Here is a 25,829-nt window from a genome sequence, read left to right on the forward strand (position 1 = left end):
TTCTTATTTTGTTTATTTCGGTCCCCTTTTTTTCTTGATGAGCCTGGCTAAAGGTTTATCAATTTTCTTTATCTTTAAAAAAAAACAGCTTTTTGTCTGATATTTTCTTTTTTCTTTCTTTTTTGGGGGAGGGGGTTCTATTTTATTTATTTCCTCTCTGATCTTTATTATTTCCTTCCTTCTTCTGACTTTGGGCTTTGTATGTTCTTCCTTTTCTAATTCCTTTAGAGGGTGGGTTATGTTGTTTATTTGATATTTTTCTCATTTCTTGAGGTAGGCCTGTATCACTATACTTTTCTCTTAGAACAGCTTTTGCTGCATCCCATAGATTTTGGAAAGTTGTGTTATTGTTTTCATTTTTCTTGAGGTATTTTCCAATCTCCTCATCAATTTCTTCACTGACCCATTTTTAGTAGCATATTGTTTGGTTTGCATGTGTTTGAGTTTTTCCAATTTTTCTTCCTTGTGTTTCCCCCTGCTTTCTTCTTTACCATTTTCCAACCACCCTTGTGGGCAGAAAAAGTGCTTGATATAATTTATATCCTCTTAAATGTAATGAGACATGTTTTGTGGTCTAGCATGTGATCTATCCTGGAGAACATTCCATGTGCACTTGAAAAGAATGTGTATTCTGCTGTTTTAGGTTGTAATGTTCAATGGACATCTGTTAAGTCCAACTGGTCTATTGTGTCATTTAGGACCTCTGTTGCCTTACTGATTATCTGTGTGGATGACCTGTCCTTTAACATCCCACTGACATCAAAGTCCCCTACTATTATTGTATTACTGTCAGTTTCTTCCTTTGTGTCTGTTAATATTTGCTTTGTATATTTAGGTGCTGCTATATAAGTTGCATATATATTAACAAGTTTTATATCCTCCTCTTGTACTGATCTCTTTATCATTATATAATGTCCTTCTTTGTCTTTTTTTATAGACTATTTTAAAGTCTATGTTGTCTGGTGTGAATTTGCCACACCAGCTTTCTTGTCATTTTTATTTTCATGAAATATCTTTCTCTTGGCTCTCACTTTCATTCTGTGTGTGTCTTTAGCTCTGAAGTGAGTTTCTTATAAGCACCATATGGATGCATCTTGGGTTTTTTTCAAATCCAATCAGCCCCTTATGTCTTTTGATTGTAGCATTTAGTCTATTAACATTTAAAGTGATTATTGATAGGTATGTACTTATTGCAATTTTGTTACTTGTTTTCTGGTTGTTTTTGTAGTTCTTCTCTCTTATTTTCTTCTTTCAGTTTCTTCCCTTCTGGTTTGATTATTTTCTTTAGTTGTGTGTTTATGTTTCTTTCTGTCTAGTTTTTGTGTGCCTTTGCATGTTTTTGATTTGTGGTTACCATGGGGTTCATATATGTTGACCTATATCTACTTGTTTTAAACGGGTAATCATTTAAGTTCAAACACATTTTAAAAGATCTGCATTTTTACTCCCCTCCCCTACATTTTCTGTTTTTGATGTATTATACTTCATGTTTATCCCTTAACTGTTTATTGTAGTTATAGTTGATTGTACAGTTTTTTACCTTTTAATATTTATACTAGCTTATTTAAGTGGTTGATCCACAACCTTTACTATTTATTTACCTTTACTAGTGGGATTTTTCTTTTCCTATAAATTTTTACTTCTTATTGTAACCCTTTTTTTTCCCCCACTTAGAGAAGATCCTTCAACATTCCTTTTAGGGTCAGTTTAGTATTGGTGAACTGTTTTTGCTTATCCAAGTTCTTCATGTCTCCTTCAAGTCTGAAGGAGAATCTTGCTGGGTAGAGTATCCTAGGTTGTAGGTTTTTCCCTTTCAGCACTTTAAATATATCATGTCACTCCATTCTGGCCTACAAAGTTTCTGCAGAAAAATCAGCTAATAAACTTATGGGGGTTCCCTTGTATGTGATTCTGTTTTTCTCTTGCTCCCTTTAGATTTCTCTCTTTATCTTTTACTTTGCCATTTTAATTATGATATATTTTGGTGTGGGTCTTTTGGGGTTTATCTTGTTTGGGACACTGTCTGCTTCCTGCACCTGAATATCTGCTTCCTTCTTCAGGTTTGGGAGGTCTTCAGACATAATTTCATCAAATACGTTTTTGACCCCTTTCTTTCTTCTCTTTTTGGGACCCCTATAATACAAATGTTAGTATGCTCAATGTTTTTCCACAGGTCCCTTAAACTGTTCTAATTTTTTAAAAAATTTATATGCTCTTTGCTCTTCTGATTGAATGATTTCCAGTATTCTATTATCTTCCAGATCACTTATATGTTCTTCTGTATCATCTAGTGTGGTTTTCATTTCAGTTATTGTATTCTTCAGCTCTGATTGGTTCTCTTTAAAATTTTCTAGCTCCTTGTTAAAATTCTATGTTCATCTATTATTTTCCCTAGTTAGCATTCTTATTGCTAATGCTTTGAACTGTGTATCTGGTAAATTATTTATCTGTTTCATTAGTTGTTTATTTCAGAGATTTTTTTTTCTTTCTTTCTTTTTTTGAGTAGTGTATTTATCATAATAATGTAATTTTTTCCCTAAATGAAAACATGTTCATTATAAAAATGCAAAAACATACACGTATATAAAGGAGAAGAGTGACATTTGCTCTTTTTGTATTCCTTTTCCATAATACCCCTTTCCTCATCCAGAGATAAACACTGTTAATGATTTTGTATACCACATCCTTCCCAAACCATTTCTATGCATTTACCAAAATATGTGTTTGTGTGCCTTTATATTTATATATATTAGACATATATACACATGTATATGGTTTATACATTATAGTATCATATTGCTCTGTAAGCTGATTTCCCTTTAAATATATCATAGATATATATTAATGGCCAATTGCCTTCTCATGATGTTTTACCAGTTTACATTACCTCCAAGAGGTGTGCTTTGTTTTTAAAATTTTTATTTTACATTGGAGTATAGTTGATTAACAATGTTGTGTTAGTTTCAGGTGTACAGCTAAGTGATTTAGTTATACATATACATATATATGTATTCTTTTTAAGATTCTTTTCCAAAATAGGTTATTACAGAGTATTGAGTACAGTCCCCTGTTCTATACAGTAGGTCCTTCTTGATTATCTATTTTATATATAGTAGTATGTATATGTTAATCCAAAACTCCTAATTTATACCCCTGCCTCACATTTCTGCTTTGGCAATAATAAGTTTGTTTTTGAAGTGTGTGAGTCTGTTGATCTTTTGTAAATAACTTCATTTGTATCATTTTTTTAGATTCCACATATAAATGATATCATACAGTATTTGTCTTTCTCTTTCTGACTTACTTTACTTAGTATGATAATCTCTAGTTTCATCCATGTTGTTGCAAATAGCATTATTTCATTCTTTTCTATGGCTGAGTAATATTCTATTGTATATATGTACCACGTCTTCTTTATCCATTCCTCTGTCGATGGACATTTAGGTTGATTCCATGTCTTGGCTGTTGTAAATAGTGCTGCAATAAACATTAGGGTGCATGTATATTTTCAAAGTATGGTTTTCTCTGGATATATGCTCAGGAGTGGGATTGCTGGATCATATGGTAGCTCTATTTTTATTTTTTTAAGGAATCTCCATACTGTTCTCTCTAGTGGCTGCACCAATTTACATTCCCACCAACAGTGTAGGAGGGTTCCCTTTTCTCCATACCCTCTCCAGAATTTATTGTTTGTAGACGTTTTGATGTTGTCCATTCTGACCAGTGTGCGGTCCTACCTCAGTGTAGTTCTGATTTACATTTCTCTAATAGCTATGTTAAGCATCTTTTCATGTGCTTCTTGACCATCTGTGTGTTTTCTTTGGAGAAATGTCTATTTATATCTTCTGCCCCTTTTTTGATTGGGTTTTTTTCATATAGAGCTGCATGAACTGTTTGTATATTTCAGAGATTAATCCCTTGTCGCCTCATTTGTCGGTCGCATCATTTACAAATATTTTCTCTCATTCTGTGGGTTTTTTGTTTTGTTTTGGTTTCTTTTTGTTTTATTTATGGCTTCTTTTGCTGTACAAAACCTTTTAAGTTTAGTTAGGTCCCATTTGTTTATTTTTGGTTTTATTTTCATTACTCTAGGAGGTGGATCCAAAAAGATATTGCTGCGATTTATGTCAAAGAGTGTTCTGCCTGTGTTTTCCTCTAAGAGTTTTATAGTATCTGGTCTTACATTTAGGTCTTTAATCCTTTTTGAGTTTATTTTTGTGTATGGTATTAGAGAATGTTGTAATTTCATTCTTTTACATGTAGCTGTCCAGTTTTCCCAGCACCACTTAATGAAGAGACTGTCTTTTCTCCATTGTATATTCTTGCCTCTTTTGCTGTAGATTAATTGAGCATAGGCGTGTGGGTTTATTTCTGGGCTTTCTATCCTGTTCCACTGATCTATAAGTCTGTCTTTGTGCCAATATCATACTGTTTTGCTTACTGTAGCTTTGTAGTATAGTCTGAAGTGAGGTAGCCTGATTCCTTCAGTTCCATTTTTCTTACTAAAGATTGTTTTGGCTATTTGGCATCTTTTGTGTTTCCATACAAATTTTAAGATTTTTGTTCTAGATCTGCAAAAAAGATAATTGCCATTGGTAATTTGATAGGGATTGCATTTAATCTGTAGATTGCCTTGAGTGATACAGTCATTTTGACAATATTGATTATTGCATTCCAAGAATATGGTATATCTTTCCATCTGTTTGTGCCATCTTTGATTTCTTTCATCAGCATCTTACAGTTTTCAGAGTACAGGTCTTTTGCCTCCTTAGGTAGGTATTTTATTCTTTTTGATGTGATAGTAAATGGTGCTGTTTCTTGAATTTCTCTTTCTGATGTTTCATTGTTAATGTATAGAAATGCAACAGATTTCTGTGTATTAATTTTATATCCTGCAACTTTACCAAATTCATTAATAAGCTCTAGTAGTTTTCTGGTAGCATCTTTAGGATTTTCTATGTATAGTATCATGTCATCTGCAAACAGTGACAGTTTTACTTCTTTTCCAATTTCGACTTGTTTTATTTCTTTTTCTTCTTGGACTGCTATGGCTAGGACTTCCAGAACTATGTTGAATAAAAGTGGTGAGAATGGACATACTTATCTTGTTCCTGATCTTAGAGGAGATGCTTTCAGCTTTTCACCATTGAGTATGATGTTAGCTCTGGGTTTATCATATATTGCCTTTATCATGTTGAGGTATGTTCCCTCTATGCCCATTTTCTGGAGAGTTTTTATCATAAATGGATGTTGAATTTTGTCAACAGCTTTCTCTGCATCTATTGAGATGATAATATGGGGTTTTTTCTTTTTGTTTAATTGAAATGTAGTTGATTTACAATGTTGTGTTAATTTCTGCTGTACAGCAAAGTGACTTCATTATATATATTTATATATATATATATATATACATACATACATATACATACACACATATTCTTTTTCATATTCTTTTCCATTATAGTTTACCACAGGAGATTGGATATAATTCCCTCTGTGAGACAGTGGGACCTTGTTTTTTATCCATTCTAAATATGCCAGTTTGCATCTGCTAATCCCCAAATCCCAATCCATCCTTATCCCACTCTCCTCCCCCTTGGCAACCACCAGTCCATTCTCTTAGTCTGTCATTCTGTTTCTGTTTAACAGATAGGTTCATTTTGGTCATATTTTAGATTCCACATATAATTGATACCATATGGTACTTGTCTTTCTCTTTCTGACTTACTTTACATAGTATGATAATCTCTAGGTTCATCCATGTTGCTGCAAATGGCATTATTTCATTCTTATGGCTGAGTAATATTCTATTGTATATATGTACCACATCTTCTTTATCCATTCATCTGTCGATGGACATTTAGGTTGTTTCCATGTCTTGGCTATTATGAATAGTGCTTTTGTGAACATAGGGGTGCATGTATCTTTTCAAAGTGTGGTTTTCTCCAGATATATGCCTAGGAGTGGGATTGCTGGATCATATGACAGCTCTATTTTTAGTTTTCTGAGGAACCTTCATACTGTTTTCCATAGTGGCTGCACCAATTTACATTCCCACCAACAGTGTAGGAGGGTTCCCTTTTCTCCATACCCTCTCCAGAATTTATTGTTTGTCAAGGTTTTAATGATGGCCATCTGACTAGTGTGAGATGATACCTCATTGTAGTTCTGATTTGCTTTTCTCTAATAATTAGCTATGTTAAGCATCTTTTCATGTGCTTCTTGGCCATCTGTGTGTTTTCTTTGGAGAAATGTCTATTTAGATCTGCCTCTTTTTTGATTGGGTTGTTTTTTTTTATATAGAGCTGCATGAGCTGTTTGTATATTTTGGAGATTAATCCTTTGTCAGTCACATCATTTAAAAATATTTTCTTTTATTCTGTGGGTTGTCTTTTCATTTTGTTTATGGTTTCCTTCCCTGCACAAAAGCTTGTAAGTCTGATTATATCCCATTTGTTTATTTTTGTTTTTATTTCTTTTACCTTGGGAGACTGACCTAAGAAAACATTGGTACGATTTATGTCAGAGAATGTTTTGCCCATGTTCTCGTCTAGGATTTTTATGGTGTTATGTCTTATATTTAAGTTTTTAAGCCATTTTGAGTTTATTTCTGTGTATGGTAAGAAGGTGTGTTCTAACTTCATTGAGTTACATGTGGCTATCCAACTTTCCCAGCGCCACTTGCTGAAAATACTGTCTTTTTTCCCATTGTATATTCTTGCCTCTTTTGCCAAAGGTTAATTTACTGTAGATGTGTGGGTTTATTTCTGGGCTCTCTATTCTGTTCTGTTGCTCCATATGTCTGTTTTTGTGCCAGTACCATGCTGCTTTGATTACTGTAGCTTTGTAGTATTGTCTGAAGTTTGGGATGGTTATGCTCCTGGTTTGTTCTTTTTCTTTAGGATTGATTTGGTAATTCTGGGTCTTTTATGGTTCCACATGAATTATACGATAATTTGGTCTAGTTCTATGAAAAATGTCATGGGTAATTTGAAAGGGATCACGTTAAATCTGTAGATTGCTTTGGGTAGTATGGCCATTTTAACAATATTAATTCTTCCAATCCAAGAGCATGGGGTATCTTTCCATTTCTTTGAATCATCTTCAATTTTCTTTATTAATGTTTTATAGTTCTCAACATATGTCTTTCACCTCCTTGGTGAGGTTTATTCCTATTTATTTTATTTTTGGGGTTGTGATTTTAAAAGTTATTATTTTTTTTAGCATTCCCTTTCTGATGTTTCATTGTTGGTGTAAAGAAATGTAACTAATTTCTGTATGTTAATATTGTATCCTGCTACCTTACTGAATTTGTTTATCAGTTCTAGTACTTTTTGTGTGAAGTCTTTAGGGTTTTCTATACATAGTATCATATCATCTGCATATAATAACAGTTTTACCTCTTTCCTTCCAATTTGGATATGTTTTATTTCTTTTTTCTTGTGTCATTGCTGTGGCCAGGAATTCTAATACTATGTTGAATAGAAGAGATGAGAGTGAGCATTCTTGTCTTGTTCCAGATTTTAGCAGGAAGGCTTTCAATGTTTCACCATTGAGTATTATATTGGCTGTGGGTTTGTCATAAATAGCTTTTACTATTTTGAGATATGTTCCCTCTATACCGACTTTGATAAGAGTTTTTATCATGATTGGATGTTGAATTTAGTCAAATGCTTTTTTTGCATCTATTGAGATGATCATGTGTTTTTTGTCTTTTCTTTTTTTGATGTGGTGTATCATGTTGATTGATTTGTGTATGTTGAACCATCCTTGTGAACTTAGGAAGAATTCCACTTGGTTGTGGTGTATGATCTTTTTTATGGGTTGTTGGATACGGTTTGCTAATATTTTGTTGAGAACTTCTGCATCTATGTTCATCAAAGATATTGGCCTGCAATTTTCTTTTTTGGTGGTGTCTTTGTCTGGTTTTCGTATCAGGGAGATGGTGGCTTCATAGAATGTCTTTGGGAGTGTTCCCTCCTCTTCAGTTTTTTGGACGAGTTTGAGAAGGATTGGTATGACTTCTTCCTTGTATGTTTGGCAGCATTTGCCTGTGAAGCCATCTGGTCCTGGACTTTTGTTTGTAGGGATTTTTAAAATTACAGATTCTATTTCACTTCTAGTGATCAGTCTGTTCAAATTATCTAATTCCTTTGTCATTCAATTTTGGTGCACTGTATGTTTCTAGAAACTTGTCCTTTTTTATAGATTGTTGAATTTGTTTTAATATAATTGTTCATAGTATTCCCTTAAGGTTTTTTATATTTCTGCAGTATGTGTTGTTATGTCTCCTTTTCCATTTCTCATTTTGTTTATTTGGGTTCTCTCTCTTTTTTCTTCTTGGGGAGCCAAGCCAGAGATTTGTCAATCTTGTTTATCCTTTCAAAGAGTCAGATCTTGGTTTTATTGAATTTTTCTATTTTTTTAAATTTCTATTTTATTTATTTCCTCTCTGATCTTTATTATTTCCTTCCTTCTGCTGACTTTAGGTTTTGTTTCTTTTTCTTTTGCTAATTCTTTTAAGTGGTAGGTTAGGTTGTTTATTTGAGATTTTTCTTATATTTTTGAAGACGGCCTGTATTATTATGAACTTCCCTCTAAGAACTGCTTTTCTGTATCCCACAGATTTTGTGTGTTCATTGTCATTTGTCTCTGAGTGTTTTTAAATTTCCTCTTTGATTTCATCATTGACCCATTGGTTTTTTAGTAGCATGTTTTTTAGTCTCTGTGTAATTGTTTTTCCTCATTTCTTTTTCTGTCATTAATTTCTAGTTTCATGCTGTTGTGGTCGGAAAAGATGCTTGAGATAATTTCTATACTCTTAAATTTGCTGAGCATTGTTTTGTGCCCTAGTATGTGTTCAATCCTAGAGAATGTTCTACGTGTACCAAAAAGAATGTGTATTCTGGTTTTTTTGGATGTAATTTCCTAAAAATCTCAATTAAATCTAACTGTTCTAGTGTATCATTTAGTATCTCTGTTGCCTTATTGATTCTCTGTCTGGAAGATCTGTCTATTGATGTGAGTAGGGTGTTAAATTCTCCTAGTATTATTATATTCCTATCAATTTCTCCCTTTTTGTCTGTTAAAAATATGAAATGCTTTATGAATTTCCATTTCATCCTTGCACAGGGGCCATGCTAATGTTCTCTGTATCATTCTAATTTTAGCATATATGCTGCCAAAGTGAGCATGAACATATGGTTTTATTTTTCAATTTGTAAACATGGAGTATCACACTGATTTGCAGTTACTGAAAAATCCTTGCATCCCTTCGATAAATTCCACTTTACATGGTGCATAATCCTTTTAATGCACTGTTGGATTCGGTTTGCAAGTATTTTGTTGAGGACTTCTACGTCTATGTTCATCAGTGATATTGGTCTTTAATTCTCTCTTTTTTTTTTTTTTTTGCAGTATCTTTGTCTGGTACTGATATCAGAATGATGGCCTCATAGAATGAGTTAAGGAGTGTTTCTTCCTCTGCAGTTTTTTGATACAGTTTCAGAAGGATCAGTGTTAACTCTTCTCTAAATGTTTGATAGAATTCGCCTGTGAAGCCATCTGGTCCTGTACTTTTGTTCATTGGGAGTTTCAATTTCAGTACTTGTGATTGGTCTGTTTATACTTTCTATTTCTTCCTGGTTCAGATTTGGGAGATTGTACCTTTCTAGAAATTTTTCCATTTCTTCTAGATTGTCCATTTTATTGGCATATAGTTTCTTGTAGTGGTGTCTTATAATCCTTTGTAATTCTATGGTGTTAGTTGTAACTTCTCCTTTTTCATTTCTAACTTTATTGATTTGAGCCCTCTCTCTTTTTATCTTGATGCGTCTGGCTCAAGGTTTATCTATTTTGCTTATTTTTTCAAAGAACCAGCCTTTAGTTTCATTGATGTTTTCTATTGTTTTCTTCATCTCTATTTCTTTTATTTCTGCTCTGATTTTTATTATTTCTTTCTTTCAGCTAACTCTAGGTTTTATTTGTTCTTTCTCTAGTTGCTTAGGTATAAGGTTGGGTTGCTTATTTTTGATTTTTCTTATTTCCTGAGGTAAGATTGTATTGCTATAAAGTTCCCTCTTAGAACTGCTTTTGCCACATTTCATATGTTTTGGATCATCCTGTTTTCGTTTTCATTTGTCTCTAGGTATTTTTTATTTCCTGTTTGATTTGTTCAGTGATCCAGTGGTTGTTTAGTAATATATTGTTTAGCCTCCACATATTTGTGTTCACAATTGTTTTCTTGTAGTTGATTTCTAATCTCATAGTGTTGTGGTCAGGCAAGGTGCTAGATATGATTTCAATTTTCTTAAATTTACTGAGGCTTGCTTTGTGGCCCAGCATGTGATCTATCCTGGAGAATGTTCTATGTGCACTTGAGAAGATGTATTGTGCTGCTTTTGGATGGAATGCGCTATAAATATCAATTAAGTCCATCTGGTCTAATGTGTCATTTAAGGCCTGTGTTTCCTTATTGATTTTCTGTCTGGATGATCTGTCCCTTGATGTAAATGGGGTATTAAAGCCCCTCACTATTATTGTGTTACTGTCAATTTCTCCTTTTATGGCTGTTAGCATTTGCCTTATATATTGAGGTGCTCCTATGTTGGGTGCATATATATTTACAATTGCTATATCTTCTTCTTGGATGGATTGCTTGATCATTATGTAGTGTCCTTCTTTGTCTCTTGTAAGTCTTTTTTTTTAAGGTCTATTTTGTCTGATATTGGTATTGCTACTCCAGCTTTCTTTTGCATGAAATTTTCATTTGCATGAAATACCTTTTTCCATTCCCTCACTTTCATTCTGTATGTGTCCCTAGATCTGAAGTGTGTCTCTTTTAGACAGCACATATATGGGTGTTGTTTTTGTATGCATTCAGCCAGTCTATGTTTTAATCTGTTTACATTTCAGGTAATTATTGATATGTATGTTCTTATTGCCATTTTATTCATTGTTTTGGACTTGTTTTCGTAGGTCTTTTTTCTTCCCTTCCTCTTTTGTTCTATTGTGATTTGATGACTATCTTAAGTGTTGTGTTTGTATTGCATTTTCTTTTTTGTGTGTACATCTATTGTAGACTTTTGGTTTGTGGTTACCATGAGTTTTTGATGTAGTAATCTATATATATACACAACTGTTTTAAGTTGCTGGTCTCTTAATTTCAAATGCACATCCAATATCCTGCATTTGTACTCTCCTCTTCTCACAATTGCTGGTTTTGATATCATATTTGTGTGTGGATGATCTACTACATTTACGTTTGCCTTTACTGGTGAGCCTTCCCATTTGTAATTTTCTTGTTTCTAGTTGTGACTTTTCCTTTCCTCCTAGAGAAGTTCCTTTAGCATTTGTTACAAAGCTGGTCTAGTGGTGCTGAATTCTCTTAGCTTTTGCTTGTCTGTAAAGCTTTTGATATCTTTGTCAAATCTGAATGAGAGCCTTGATGGGTAGAGTATTCTTGGCTGTAGGCTTTTCCCTTTTATCACTTGAAATATATCATGCCACTCCCTTCTGACCCACAGAGTTTCTGCTGAGAAATCAGCTGATTACTTTATGGGAATTTCCTTGTATGTTGTTTGTTGCTTTTCCCTTGTTGCTTTAATATTGTCTCTTTGTCTTTAATTTTTGTCAATTTGATTAATATGTTCCTCAGTGTGTTCCTCCTTGGGTTTATCCTGCCTGGGACTCTCTGTGCTTCCTGAACTTGGGTGACTGTTTCCTTTCCGATGTTAGGGAAGTTTTCAGCTATTATCTCTTCACGTATTTTCTCGGGCCTTTTCTCTCTCTCTTCGCCTTCTGGGACCCCTATAATGTGAATGTTGGTGAATTTGATGTTGTCCCAGTTGTCTCTTAAAGTGTCCTAATTTCTTTTCATTCTTTTTTCTTTATTCTGTTCCACAATAATGCTTTCCACAATTCTTTCTTCCAGCTCACTTATCTGTTCTTCTGCCTCATTTATTTTCCTATTGATTCCTTCTGGTGTATTTTTCATTTCAGTTATTGTATTGTTCAACTCTGTTTGTTTTTTATATCATCTAGCTCTTTGTTAAGCATTTCTTATGTCTTCTTGGTCTGTGCCTCCATTCTTTTTCTGAGATCTTGGATCATCTTTACTATCATTTCTCTGAATTATTTTTTTAGGTAGATTGCCTATCTCTGTTTCACTTGTTCTTCTGGGGTTTTATCTTGTTCCTTCATCTGGAACATATTCCTCTGCCATCTCATTTCGTCTAACTTTCTGTGTTTGCAGTCCCACAGGCTGCAGGAATTTAGTTGCTGCTGCTTCTGGTGTCTGCCCCCATCTTGTTGTTGCTTCTTCTTTGTCTTTGGAAGTAGAATATCATTTTCAGTAGGTTCGAGTCTCTTTTGTTGATGGTTGTTCAGCAGTTAGTTGTGATTTGGGTGTTTTCATGAGAGCAGGTGAGCTCAGGTCCTTCTACTCTGCCTTCTTGTCCTCAGACTCTACAAAGCTTTTGTTTTCCTTTGTGCTCTGTCTAGTTTCACTTGTTTATAATGTGTTGTGGGCAGAGGCCTTTTACCTGGTGATTCAGGTAGAGATCCTGGTGAGAAATGGATGCACTGACATGTCAGCTCAGGATGTGTGCAGAGGTTTTTTTCTTATTCTTGCATTTGAAACAAATTCCTGTCTTTTCATTTTCCATAAGTTTCTCTATTTCTATGAAATTAGATGTAAGAGTTACCCATCCTGGTCTTGAAGGGATGTCCTTATGTGGGTGTGTCCATCTACAGTCTGTGTGTGTCTAGTGGCTTTTGATGGGAGAACATGAGTCATGTCTTCCCCCAGGGTATGCTGACAGCTATCACTGAGGTGGGCCACAGAGATGGCAGAGCTAGAGCCAGAGCCAGGTGTGAGCTGGGGCTTCTCCTATGTTCAGTGCCTGACACCACTGTATTGAGGGTGGCTTCAGGTCTCAAGGTGCTAAAGAAGAGGCCCTGAGGTTTGGATCCAAGCTGGTTCTGTTCTAAGTGTATGCTCCTCACTCCGCCCAGCATTAATACCTTAGCTCCAGATGGAAGCAGAGTTGGAGCAAGAGGGGCCAGATCAGGCACCCAGTGCAGGCCAGGGCCTGTACTGGAGTGGTCCCATATACCATCCAGAGTTCCAGACCACTCCTGATCTGCTGCCTCCAAGAGTGCCAGGAAGGGCCACTCCAAACCCATTCAGATGTAGTGCCAGGTATAAGCCAGCTCCGTCCTCCACAACTGCACATTCCCCCTGGCAGCAGCAACCTTCATCCTAGTGGGATGCTGCCCCACAGAGCAAGAGGGGCCAGAGTGGGCACTGAGTGTGGGCCAGGGTGCATGGTGGGGTGTCATGGGAAACTGGCCAGGGTCCCAGGCAGTCTCAAACTGCTTACTCAGCCTTGTTTGGGGAACAAGGAAGCATGTGCTTGCACTTCACAAGTGCAGTCCAAGTTTCTCACAGCCCCCCTACTAGTCTTACTGGTCCTCAAACAAGCCAAGGGGACTCATCTTCCTGGTATTGGACTCAAGGTCTGGCACGTCCCATATGTGGTTTGAACCACTCACTTCCCAGGAAGTATCTCCAGGCCTGTGTAATACCCCCCTTCTGTGTCCCCTCCCAGGGGTGCAGGTCCTGAGATGATCACTTCTCTTTCCTTCCTACCTGACTTTGTGTGGCTCTTTCTTTATAGCCTTGGTTTCTTTATCGCCTTTATAGTCTTTCTGCCAGTCTACAGTTTGTTTTCAGTGAGAATTGCTCCACATGTGTATATATATATATATATATATATATATATATATATATATATATATATATATATATATTTTGATGTGTTCATGGAGGGGAGACAAGCTTAGCATCCTCCTACTCCACCATCTTGATCTCTCTAGTCATTATTTCTTTACATAAGCTTTCTGCCCCCTTTCTCTCTTTTGGTACTCTCATAGTACATATATTGTTTCACTTAATGGTATCCCATAATTCACATAGGATTTCTTCACTGTTTTTCATTCTTTTTTCTTTATTCTCCTCTGACTGGATAATAACAAATGACCTGTTCTCAAGTTCACAGATTCTTTCTTCTGTATCATTAAAGCCTGCTGTTGATGTTCTTCTTGCATTTTTTTTTTCATTCCATTATAATCTTGAGCTCCAGAATATGTTTTTTTTTTGGGTTTTGTTTTGTTTTGTTTTGTTTTTATGATTTCTCTCTCTCTCTCTCTGTTGAGCTTCTCATTTGGTTTATGTATTGTTTTCCTAATTTGTCTATTTGTATTCTCTTATAGCTCACTAGTCTTCCTTAAACCAATTATCTTGAATTCTCTGTCAATTCATAGTTTTTATTTCTTTGGAGTTGATTACTGGAAAATTATTGTGTTTCTTTGGTTGTGTCATGCTTCCTTGATTTTTCACCTTTATTGTAGGCTTGTGTTGATGTCTGCATTTGATGGAACAGTAACCTCTTCCAGAATTTATGGACAGGTTTTGGTGGGAAAAGATCATCAGCATGTGGTACAAGGGCAGTGGCTGAGTGGGGTGTGGTAGTTCTGGCTCCAGGTAAGTCCTGGTGCTGCTGCTCCCTGCAGCTCCATCAGCTGAGGTCACTGTTCACAAAGATTGCTGGGGTCTTCATTGGCCAGGGCCGTGACTGTCTGAAGCAGTGGTGGGGTCTGATGGGGTCTTTGGCGGTAAAGTCTTCTAGGGAACTCCTGATCTTTCTTCTCCTGCTGGGGTTGTCATGGCAAAGGGTATCCCTTTTGGATCCATGTCCAGCTCATGAGAGCCGTCGTGGTAGAGTTGGCATTGGTGTCTGATGCATAGGCACCATGGAACAGCTATGAAGTTGGGCTCTGGAGTGGATGTCCACAGAGCAACAGCGGCTCCAGGGATTGGGGCACTGGCTGCCCACAGTGGTGGTTGCTCTGGTATCTGAGATGTTGGTGCAAGCTGAGCAGCCAAGGAGCTGGGAGCTGGAGAGTGGGTGCATTTGTAGAGACAGTAACTCCAGAATCTGGGGCACTGCCTAGCCCTCAGTGGTGTTGACTCCAGTGCCCAAGATGTGGGTACACACAGAACAGGCACACAAAGAGCACATGCACAGTCAGGGTCTGAAGTTTTGGGACATGCAGAACAGCTGTGGCTCTGGGGTCTGGGGTAAGTATGAGGCTTGGTGGGAGGGGTGGCATCCTTGGTTCCAGGACACCAGACTCTTTCTTGGGGGGTTGTAGTATCTCCTCTCTGAGGGGTCCATGATGGCAATGGTTGTTGCTTACCTCAGTGAAATCTGCTTGTATTCTCTGTGGAGCAGGCCATTGGGATTCATATGCACAAACACAATGGAGTAGTCCATACTGTCATGGGGGCTGTTGAGCTCCTCAGTGGCAAAGTCTGTTGGGATTCTCCACAGAGCATGCCATGGGGAATGTGGTGGCCTTTGCCATGTGGCTGACACCGATAGCCTTCACCTTTTTTATTTTTTGGTTCCTAGCTGTCTCTGGACACCTCAGCTATGCTGATCTCCTCGGAGATCTTTGTCGTGCAGTTATTCTCGTTTGGTTCCACTGTGTTGCTATAGGCTCTTAATTGGACTCTTGAGTCCTCCCAGGGCTGTTTTCATTCACGAATAGCTGCATATTTGTTATATTTTCTTGAGGAATGAAGGCTGGTATCTCCTACTCCATTATCTGGTTCTTTTCTGCCTTATTTCACTGGCTATGAACCTTTCATACAGTCTTGAACAGAGAGAATGAGAGCAGATACTGTTTTGTTTTTGAGCTTTTGGGAAAGCACTCACTCTTTTACTATTAAGTATGTTAGCTATAGGCTCCTGTAGATGTCCTTTATCAGATTGAAGAAGTTCCCTTATATTCTTAGTTTGCTGGGAGTGTTTATCCGGAATGGATGTTGGATTTTGACAAATGCTTTTTCTCACTTGACTGCTATTGTCACTCGTACCCAGAATTGGCTATGACACATTCTATGGAAATGCTTTGGACACTATGGATTTTAAGGCCATCTTAGATTCCAGCTGAGTTTGCCTACATACACATCCCGCTTTGCTAGCTAAGCTTTGGGAGCACAGGCTTATAAACATACTGGTTTGTTGTTGTTTTTCTCATTCTCCCCCTATACCTACCTCTGAAGTTTTAGTGTGACTAGCAACTACTCTGATGTAGCTTATGACATAAATTGTTCCTCTGGTTCAAACAAGTTTGATGCTACTTTTAATATCAAATTTAGTATCCAAATACTCTTACAAAATCTGAGAAAAACTCTTGATATAAAATAACATGCATGAGCAAAGCTTCTACTAATAAAGCTGTGATTGGAAACTTTGTTGCTTACTCTACTTTATAGTAACAGAATCTATCAGAAACAGAACAGTGAGTGTAGATAAAGGATGAGGAGAAGGAAAATGCAGAAATGCTATTTTGGTCATTCTTTGCTGTTGATTACATGAAGGGATTGGAGGTGTACTGTCACCTGTAGTTTTTCCTGATAACCATGAAGGGTATAATCTCTTCCCAAGATTACATACTAGGAAGAACAATAGTAATACTTTATATTATAACTACAGTTGACCCTTGAACAACATGGGTTTGAACTGTATAGGTCCACTTATACAAATATATACTATAGAACTATGTGATCTGTGGTTGAATCTTCAGATGCAGAACCGCAGGCAGGAGGGTCGTCCTAAAGTTACAAGTGGATTTTTGACTGCCAGGGTTGGCACTGCTAACACATGCATTGTTCAATAATCAACTGTATGTAGAACTGTATACTACATAAAGCACTTACATATAGTGTGTATGTGTATATATATATTATATATAATAAATGTATATAAATCTATAATTTGATCTCTGTGGAACAGGCAGATTATTCTCTTTCACTTGGTAGAACAGCATGCCACTAGCAATTGCTAACTATGTACACACACTGAAGGAAGCATTGAAATGAATACTGCACATGTGCTCCAAATTTTAAGCTTAGATTCATGCCAGAATATACTAGATTGACAATTACTTCTCATGTGTACGTATACTGCTAGATTCATAGACATATTCAGATAGATCTGGACAGTGACACTAAGGTTCAAGTGATAATATAAGGGGTAAAGAGTAATCGAACCAGTGAACCCACCTGACAATTTTATAGACCTTAGGAAGAAAAAGAAAAGGTATACCACAGGAAAATTGAGGTGTGAGCTCTTCTTTCCACTCTTTCTTTCCCCCGTTTTTCTTTCTCCTTCTTTCTTTCTTCCTTTTCGTTTTTGGGGGGTTTATAAAGAATCTTTTACAGACAAATTTTGGGTGTCATTTGTTCCCAGTAAACACTTACACATTCATAGGGAGATAAGAGAGAAAGAAGTGTGGATTGATAACAGGGAGAGAGGTGGTAGGCCAAATGTGGGCTGGCTATTACAGTTTTTATTGGTGAAAAAGAAGTCTGTGGGCTAAATCACTTCTGAAGACTATAAAACTTTCCTATTTGGTACCTTTATTCTCTTTGTGCAAATTTTACAAATTTCAGTTGGTTACCTAAATAAACTTCTGCCAGAAACCTTCAAGAGAATACCATTAATCTCATCTGCCAACAATGAAGCTAAATCAGGAATTGAAAGTTCCTTCCTTGAGGCAACAACCGGGCGCTACACCAGTCTGCTATACTATCTCATCCAATCTAAACAGGATGACTCAAGATATGTGCTGAATATTAATATCTCAAGTTCTTGATTTGACATCCCATTTTCAGGGCATCTTGGCACACAATCTGAACTGAATTCAAGTAATGCAATAACAGCCTTGCTTGAAATTCAGAATTTCTCTCAAGAAAACAGATGGAAATTTTAGTAACCAAATCTTTCTCAATTTTTCAGATTACAGAAAGAAGTCATAGAAATGAAATGAGTTCTTTAATGCTTTTCACCTTGCTCCATCTATTCATTAATATGAGAATTTGCTTAAAAAATGAGCAAATCTAGGCATAGACTCTCTCACTATTGGGTTGGCATTCACTAAAATTTACAAAAATGTCAAAGTAGGATTTTGCAATAATATTTCATTTGCCCTGGCCAAGTTCTAATCTAAAATATTGAGGAAAATTCAGCACTCATCCAATGAATCTGCATGCTTTTGACTAGTTAACATGTTAATCAAGAAAAGGGTTGTGCTGTCCAACTATTAGATAAGCTATTTGGAAAAGAAAAAATATTTGTCTGTGAATTTGTGGATGAAATGTTTCCAAGAAGAAATTATAAATGGACCCTATTTTAGTTCTCTCCTATTATGAATGACAGGTTTAACATTCTTAGAAACCCTATGAATATAATGACTACATCTTTAAAAGCCTCTAGGGATTATCGTACATTAACGTATCAGAGTCAGTAAATTATTTATCTATAAATTAATCTTTCTAAACAGATTTCCACCCCCCTTCAATTTGAAAGCTAAACTTCTGAGTCTCTATTTCAGCAACTTTATATCTGAAGAGCCTACATCTGTAAAAACATTTCTAAAGAAAACATGAAGACAACCCCCAGAGAAGCAAATAAAATGAGATTTAAGTATATAGCAGCCCTTCTACTGTTACATTCCTAACAATAGTGGGTTCTAATTTGATGCCAAATAGAGGTTATATAACAAAATCAGTGAGCACTCTAGTGCTTTTGGTTTCAGTGAAAAATTTAGGTGCTTAAACATTTCCGTCTGTACTTCCACATTTACACCAAGATGGAGGAGTTATGTCTTTGTCTGCCAAGTCACAGAAGCCGAGGGCCCATCGGATAGGAAGATACATAGATTGTGTTCTAAGGCAGGTGGCAGAAGAAGTGCATGCTGGAAAGTCTGGGTTCTGAGGCCTTTGTCCCAGTTGCCAAAACACAAATATCAAAGACGGATTTGAATTTTCAAGTCATACCATGTTAAAAATTATCCACCCAGACTTTATTCAGCACTCCCACACAAACCATTTCGTCAATTAATAAGACCACCAACCAACAATAAGACTACCTCACAGTAGCAACAAACTACCAGACTACCAAACTAACAGACTACCTCAATCGAAAAGATATTAAGCCTAATTTAGGGAACTAGTAATCCACTGTGAAAAATTCTCACTCAAATTTATGTCCATGTTCTGGACTACCTGCTAAATTAAATAACCAGTACTGTTTTATGTTGATTTTGTCATTATTCTTTTTTAAAAGGATAATAAGACCTTAATTTTATAATACATGAAGGCATTACAATTCCAAGTTTCAAGGATGCTCCAATTTTACCTTTAGAGGTTGGGATGAAAAAGTAGCCATTAATTTTCACTAATTTCAGAATTTACCAACAAAGGCACTACAAACGTATAATGAAGTATCTGATCCACTCCTACAATCAAGGAATGAAAGGATAGTATCTTTAAAAATGGCTTGCCAGGAGGCTCATGTGCAAAAACCCTTTTAGTATTTAAACACTGGGTAGGCAGATCTGAAGCAAACTTTTTTTTAAATTGTAGTAAAATGTATATAACACAAAATTTTAACAATTTTAAGCATACAATTCAGTGGCGTTACATATATCCACAATGCAACCATTTCCACTATCATCATCCTCAACAGAAACTCTGTACCTATTCAGCAGTAACTCCCCAATTCCTGCACCCCCTCTCCCAGGTAACCTCTATTGTACCTTCTGTCGCAATGCAATTGAAGCATACTTTTAAAAAGCCAAACAGGGCTTCCCTGGTGGCGCAGTGGTTGAGAGTCTGCCTGCCGATGCAGGGTACACGGGTTCGTGCCCCGGTGTGGGAAGATCCCACATGCCGTGGAGAGGCTAGGCCCGTGAGCCATGGCCGCTGAGCCTGCGCGTCCGGAGCCTGTGCTCCGCAACCGGAGAGGCCGCAACAGTGAGAGGCCCGTATACCACAAAAACAAAAATAAATAAATAAAAGCCAAACAATCCAACAAACAAATCCCTCAGTTTCAACAGAGCCGGGTCAGTGAGGCCAGGAAAGCGCATTCTCCCAGTGCCTCAGTCATTAATTTTTATGTCTATTTTGACTGGCAGACCATACACTATTTTTTCTTCATGAATGCAGCAACTATTGAGTACCTACCTGGGGAAGCCACTATTTTAGTCCTGGCAAATGGCAGAAAGTAAGACAGACCTAACCTCTGTCCTCATGGACCTTCTATTCTAGTTAACCATGCTTCTCCTTATCCCCACTCTAGAAATCACGTGGGAAAGTGTGCAATTTTGACAGGATACCAGTGGCACGACACATGCCCTGTATCGATAATCCATTTCCAGCGTAAGAGGACTGCTCAGAGGTGTTACGGCAGAACATTATCTACCGTTCTCTATTTTAGGTCACTGCTTTACTAGGTAATGGATAAGAACAGCTAAGCTATACTAACTGATTGAAAAATGTTATACCCTTATTTGGGCCTTCTGCATCTGTTTCATTTAATTTAACATCTGATAAAATGCTATATACCATAGAAGCTGGGCATACAAAAATACTTAAGGTTTCCAATTTTAGGATCAAATCTGGAATTTCATTTATATGAAATGTCCAGAATAGGCAAATCCACAGAGACAGAAAGTAGCTAAGTGGCTGTCAAGGGCTGGGGAGAGGGGTAAAGGGGGAATGATTGCTAATGAGTGTGGTGCTTCTTTAGGGGATGGTGAAAACGTTTCAGTATTAGATAGCAATGATGGCTGCACAACCGTGTGAATATACTAAAAATCACGGAAGTGCATACTTTAAAATGGTGAATCCTATGGTATGTGAATTATATCAATAAAAAAGTCAAGTCAGGTATTCAGTCAAGCCAGACACAATGGTAGTGAGAGGCCAAATTTTCAAGGTCCATCCATAGCTACCAGGGGACCCTTTTTATAGACTGTAAGAACCAGGTCAGTCAGTCCATTCTGAGGTGGCTGAGGACAAGCAATATGTACTGGGGCAATCTGAGGACTCAGATTCGGGCTGGGACGTATCTGGACAGAGCAGTAAGTGGATGAGAAAGTCATCTGATCAGACTTGCCTGTTGTAATCTTAAATTGTTCATGCAGTGCCTTAATACATCCTTAAATCATACTCAAAACTTCCACACCTGCTGGAAGCAACAGGATCCCAAGTCTATATAGAAATCACTGGGATATACCTGTAAAGGAACTCTTGCAATTTATACAGACACGGCACCACACATACTGGGAAGACGTAGTAATACACCTTCCGCGCAGTGTGTGCTAGCCTTACACGTGGAACTAGGCTTTCTCCGTGAAAAGGAATCACAAACATTTTAAAGGTAAACTTTGTTTCACATGAAAATACCTGATGAAAGGTCTGCTGTTACATATAGTACTGAGGAAACTTCTTATTCACTCACCTACTCACTTGGTCATTCACTCATCTCTCTACTATGGTCATAACTCAACTCCCAGGCACCGATGATAATTTAGTAAGAGCAATCAGTATAAATACAGTAAATGCCACTTACAAATGAAATGTCTGTTGCTACAGGACCACAAAAAGGTGTTAAAATTTCAGACTCTCCCAATCAATTTTAGAACATATAAAATTATCTATCTGCAATGTAAGCACTTAAAAACCAAAAATACAAAGTAACTTGATACAGGAAGTGCCAAGCACTTGCCCAATCCGTTTAACAAAAAAGTAACAGACTGCTCAGAAACTCAAAGATGCATACAAGTGTCATTTTTATTTGATGAAATACATAGCCAAAAGATTAGAGAAGGCAAACCGCACATCCATTTTAGAAACGTCCTTTTTGTTTCTTTAAATCTGAGGCCCCCTCTAGTGTTTGAAAAGTCACATGCAGCACACAGTGCAACTGAAGGCACAGTCACAATATTTCCCCAAGACCTTCCCAAATAAAAAGAATACTTCTGTTCCATTCATGTGGCACAAAAATCAATGAGAGAAAATACATAGCCATAATTAATACTTCACATTCTTGCTATAATTCACATATTCATTATTCTCTCAGTAATTTCTCTATTTACTCTTGGGTTGTTTTCAGATTAATACTTGTTAACAAGGGGGGAGGAAAAAAACATATAAAGCATGTAGAGACTTTAATTTCCCAAACAAGAAATACACCACCTTGAAAACAACAGAAAATTTAGTGTCACCAAATAGCCTATTCTGTTTTTGTGGAAGTTATCAGTAAATATTTCTTAAAGTATATACTTAAAATTTATTATATTTGGAAGTAAGAAATTTTAAACTACATATATTTCAAAGCTCACCTAATCTGTGAATTTGCTAATCAAACCTTTTCAGTACCCTGTAAAAGGAAGTGGAAAGTGTTGCTTTGAGGGCAAATGTTGGCTCTGAAGAATACGATGTAAAGGAATTCTTAAAAATTTATACTGACATGGCACTACATAAATCCAATGGCTTAATCTCATGTTCTTTTGTAAAAGACTGATTAAATTCAGGGGGAGTCAAAAATAGTAGGTTTTCACTCTACTTTCTTAGCTAAAGCGTTTATGCATCTGTTTCCATGTTTTATTACAGAGGGTTTACATTAACAACTAGTATTACTATTACTGCAAAATGAATTCTCTATTTTTAACAAAAGAAAACAATGCAATCTTGAGCAGGAGACTGACAGAGAAAACTTACTAAGCTATTACTTCATATTCTTAAAAGTTAAGAGTATACTAAAAAATTGAAAATTCAATAGCTGTTGAAACAAGTTTAATCTGTATTAACTTTACTTAAATAAATGACTAATTTGTCACTCAACAGATCACAAATGGCTTCTCTGCACTGATCCTGCTTTCTGTTTTCGAACGTGTCACCTGCAAGTGTTACAAGTTAAAAAAGACAGCTCATCTAAAATGAATTAAATAAAACTAGTTGCATTTACAAGTGGTCTCAACTTTTAAGATACCTCTATTCAAATGAACAGGACAGCATTTTTAAAGTGCAACATGTACTCTTTTGGCTCAACATAAAAAATTATGTAACTGGAAATTACTACAGTCATTTCTCTGAGAACAAATTTAGTGAAAAGCTGTTTTGAAAGTTAGCCATGAAATTATAAATTATGAGAAACACTGAAAAGTCATTAAAAATGAGAATATAAAACGCAATTACAAATAAACCAGAGTGGGAGAGGTAGCATAAAGTAAATAAAATCGAATAAATACTATACAATAACATACAAAATTTTGCTTATAAAAAACTGAAAATTGCATTGTAAAACATCCATTTTCCCTTCTTTTGAGGGCTTTACTATTAAATTAAAATTTAGACCTGGAGTCTCTGTGAAGATTTTCCAAATGTTATTAATTACTGGCATTGTTTTTTGCCAAAATCTCTCCGATCTGTCGGTCAAGTTCACTTATTATTCGATCCTCATGATTATACACACCCGTCCTCATCAAAGTATCCCTTTCTTCTATGAGGCGAGTCAAATAATCATCCAAACCTTCTTCCAATGCACTGCCATGTGGGCCATCCATTTTTCCACTCGCAATCTCTCTGGAATCCTGGTACTGTTTTTGTTCTTGTTGCCTTAACCTGAGAAGTCAAGAACGCATGCCACTCTAGCAAGCAACAAACACTCTTGGTTTTCGGTTAACAACACCACTTAAAAACAAAATGATTTAGTGGTAAAATACATTTTTTAGTAATATTTTCAGGAAGAAAACAAAAACCACTTGGTTGGGCAGAGTTAGGGCACTTATAAAAGACAGTTTTAAAAACAATACTTGTTTTTCTAATTATATAATACATGAAAACTGTAGAAATTTGGGGAATGTGTAGAAAAGAAAATCATCACAATCTTATTAACCAGAGATAACCAATCTGAGTAATAATTTTCTGTATTCTCAATTTAAAAATGCATGTATTTTAAACACAGTATTGCTAACTTTTTAGAAAACTATATAGGCAATTCTGTACATTATATGTATCACTTATTACTATAATGAATATCTTCCTATATCATTATTATTGATCTTTAGGTTGTTATTAAACTTTTGTTATGTTTTTTGAACATAAAATTTTCTTCTAAATTCACCCCACAAATATTTACTCTTACTAATAAACAGTGCTAGGTTTGGGGGATACTGCAGTTGAATCAAGAAGAAAAGTTCCCGTTATTATGGAGCTTATATTACTAAGTATTCATAGAAAGTGATATTCTATAGATGTGAATGCCTGGTTCAAAGGGCATGTACATTTTAAGAGACTGTATGGATAGCTTCAAGTTATATGCATGATGATCTTATCTAAGAGATGAAGAAAGGGGAGCAGGTGCCAGCCTGGGATTTGGGTCTTTACAATGGAATATCATCAATCACTTTACCTTGAAAATGGGAAGTATACTTGGCATTACTATCACTTAGTAAGTATACTAAGTTTGGACACAGAGTAGGTTTTAATTTAATTTGGAATCTACAACTAAGACATAACTTTATACTCTACGTAACTGGCTACGAAAATATTTAATTTGCAACTACTTCTAACCTTTGTCTTTATAAATAAGATAAAAAAGCAATTGAGTCTAAGGCCCTGCTTCTAGATGGTCTTCATGGTAAGTAAGCCAATGAGAACCAAATCCACTTCTCAAATTACACATGGCGTTTGGGGGGAGAGGGAGGAAGAGCCTGGGAGGAGAGTGTCCTGCCCCGACAGACAAGGAGCACTGGGAGTGTACAGTCTTGTTTGTTCATATACCTCTCTGAAACCTGAACTGACTCCTAAGATCCTTCACAAAAGAACAAGAAACTGAGGTATACAGTCCAAAAAGGACACCAAATACCTCTCTCTGTTCTAAGAAAAAAACCCTAAATAGTGAGGGCCCTGTGCTTTGAGACTGGGGTGGAAATCAAGTGATTAATGGGACACTAGTAAAACTGAGCAACACATGGGGATGAGTAAGAGAAGATATCTGAATAGCTGTTTCCCCTACTCTAACTCTTACAACAGCTCTCTTGGAGGAAGAGGTCCTCTTGGGAGATTAATGACACACAGTGCCAGACTATGTACCAGGAAGTTCAACCATTTCCCTGTTCATTTGTTTATGCATGAAGGACAAATGAAATTTTTACGCAACTGAGAGATTATCCCTATCAAGTCTTTACTAAAATGCAATCAACATTCATGATCACAACAGGATTTTAGAACCCGTGGCTGAAGAAGTCCATAAAGTTATCAAAGGAAACTTTACTTCCCTGACAAACACTATGTATGGACTCCACTCACCCAGCTTCGTGTCACTAGGAACTTACTGCTTTTAGAATTGCTGTTAGAAAGTTCCTTCTTATATTGAACTCAGTATGCGCCTTTATACTCTCCAATAACTGGCTATGATTCTGTTCAAGAGGAAATCCTACTGAATTATTTTTAACATGGTAGCCCTCCAGATATCTGAAGAGAACTTTCTAATACTTTGCCCAAGACTTCTCTACAAATTAATATCCTTCACTCTCCTAACCACTTTTTGGTCACATTCCTTTGGCAGCTCTCTAGGTAGCTGATTTCCCTTAAAGTCTGTTGCACACTGGTAAGAACAACCCAGAGGTGGTTTTACCACAGTGTGTATTGAACACTCCTTCTATGAATGTCCCTAACTGCACTGGCTCTTTGGCAGCCAAGTCACATTGTTAGTAGTAGTCACTTAAACCCTCCTAGGCTTCCTCACATCAACTGTTTTATTATGTCTTGCCCATCACTTGAGAGATTTTTCTTATAATTTATAGAGAACTCTGCTTTTGTTTCTAATGTATTTAATCTTGTTGGTTTCAGTTCTCCCTAAATCTTAACTGATTAAGACATTAATAATAAGTTTTAATTTTATATG

General features: G+C 36.3%; 1 protein-coding gene and 1 non-coding gene across 9 annotated transcripts in view; both read right to left on the bottom strand.

Annotated features, from left to right (window-relative positions):
* Positions 1 to 9,087: 9,087 nt before the first annotated feature.
* LOC137222813 (U6 spliceosomal RNA) lies at positions 9,088 to 9,194 on the bottom strand. Its single transcript, XR_010942604.1, has one exon. It is a non-coding gene; the product is annotated as a U6 spliceosomal RNA (small nuclear RNA).
* A 12,497-nt stretch (positions 9,195 to 21,691) lies between these two features.
* The window catches only part of CEP120 (centrosomal protein 120), a 79,244-nt gene continuing 75,106 nt past the window's right edge, over positions 21,692 to 25,829 (bottom strand). For all 8 annotated transcript variants that reach the window (XM_067731574.1, XM_067731576.1, XM_067731572.1 and 5 more), the window contains one exon: positions 21,692 to 23,542. In XM_067731574.1, the coding sequence (XP_067587675.1) occupies positions 23,308 to 23,542 (235 nt within the window). In that variant the 3' untranslated portion in view covers positions 21,692 to 23,307. The remainder of the gene's footprint in view (positions 23,543 to 25,829) is intronic.

This window comes from Pseudorca crassidens, chromosome 3, assembly GCF_039906515.1.
Source record: "Pseudorca crassidens isolate mPseCra1 chromosome 3, mPseCra1.hap1, whole genome shotgun sequence".
In the NCBI taxonomy this organism is placed as follows: domain Eukaryota; kingdom Metazoa; phylum Chordata; class Mammalia; order Artiodactyla; family Delphinidae; genus Pseudorca; species Pseudorca crassidens.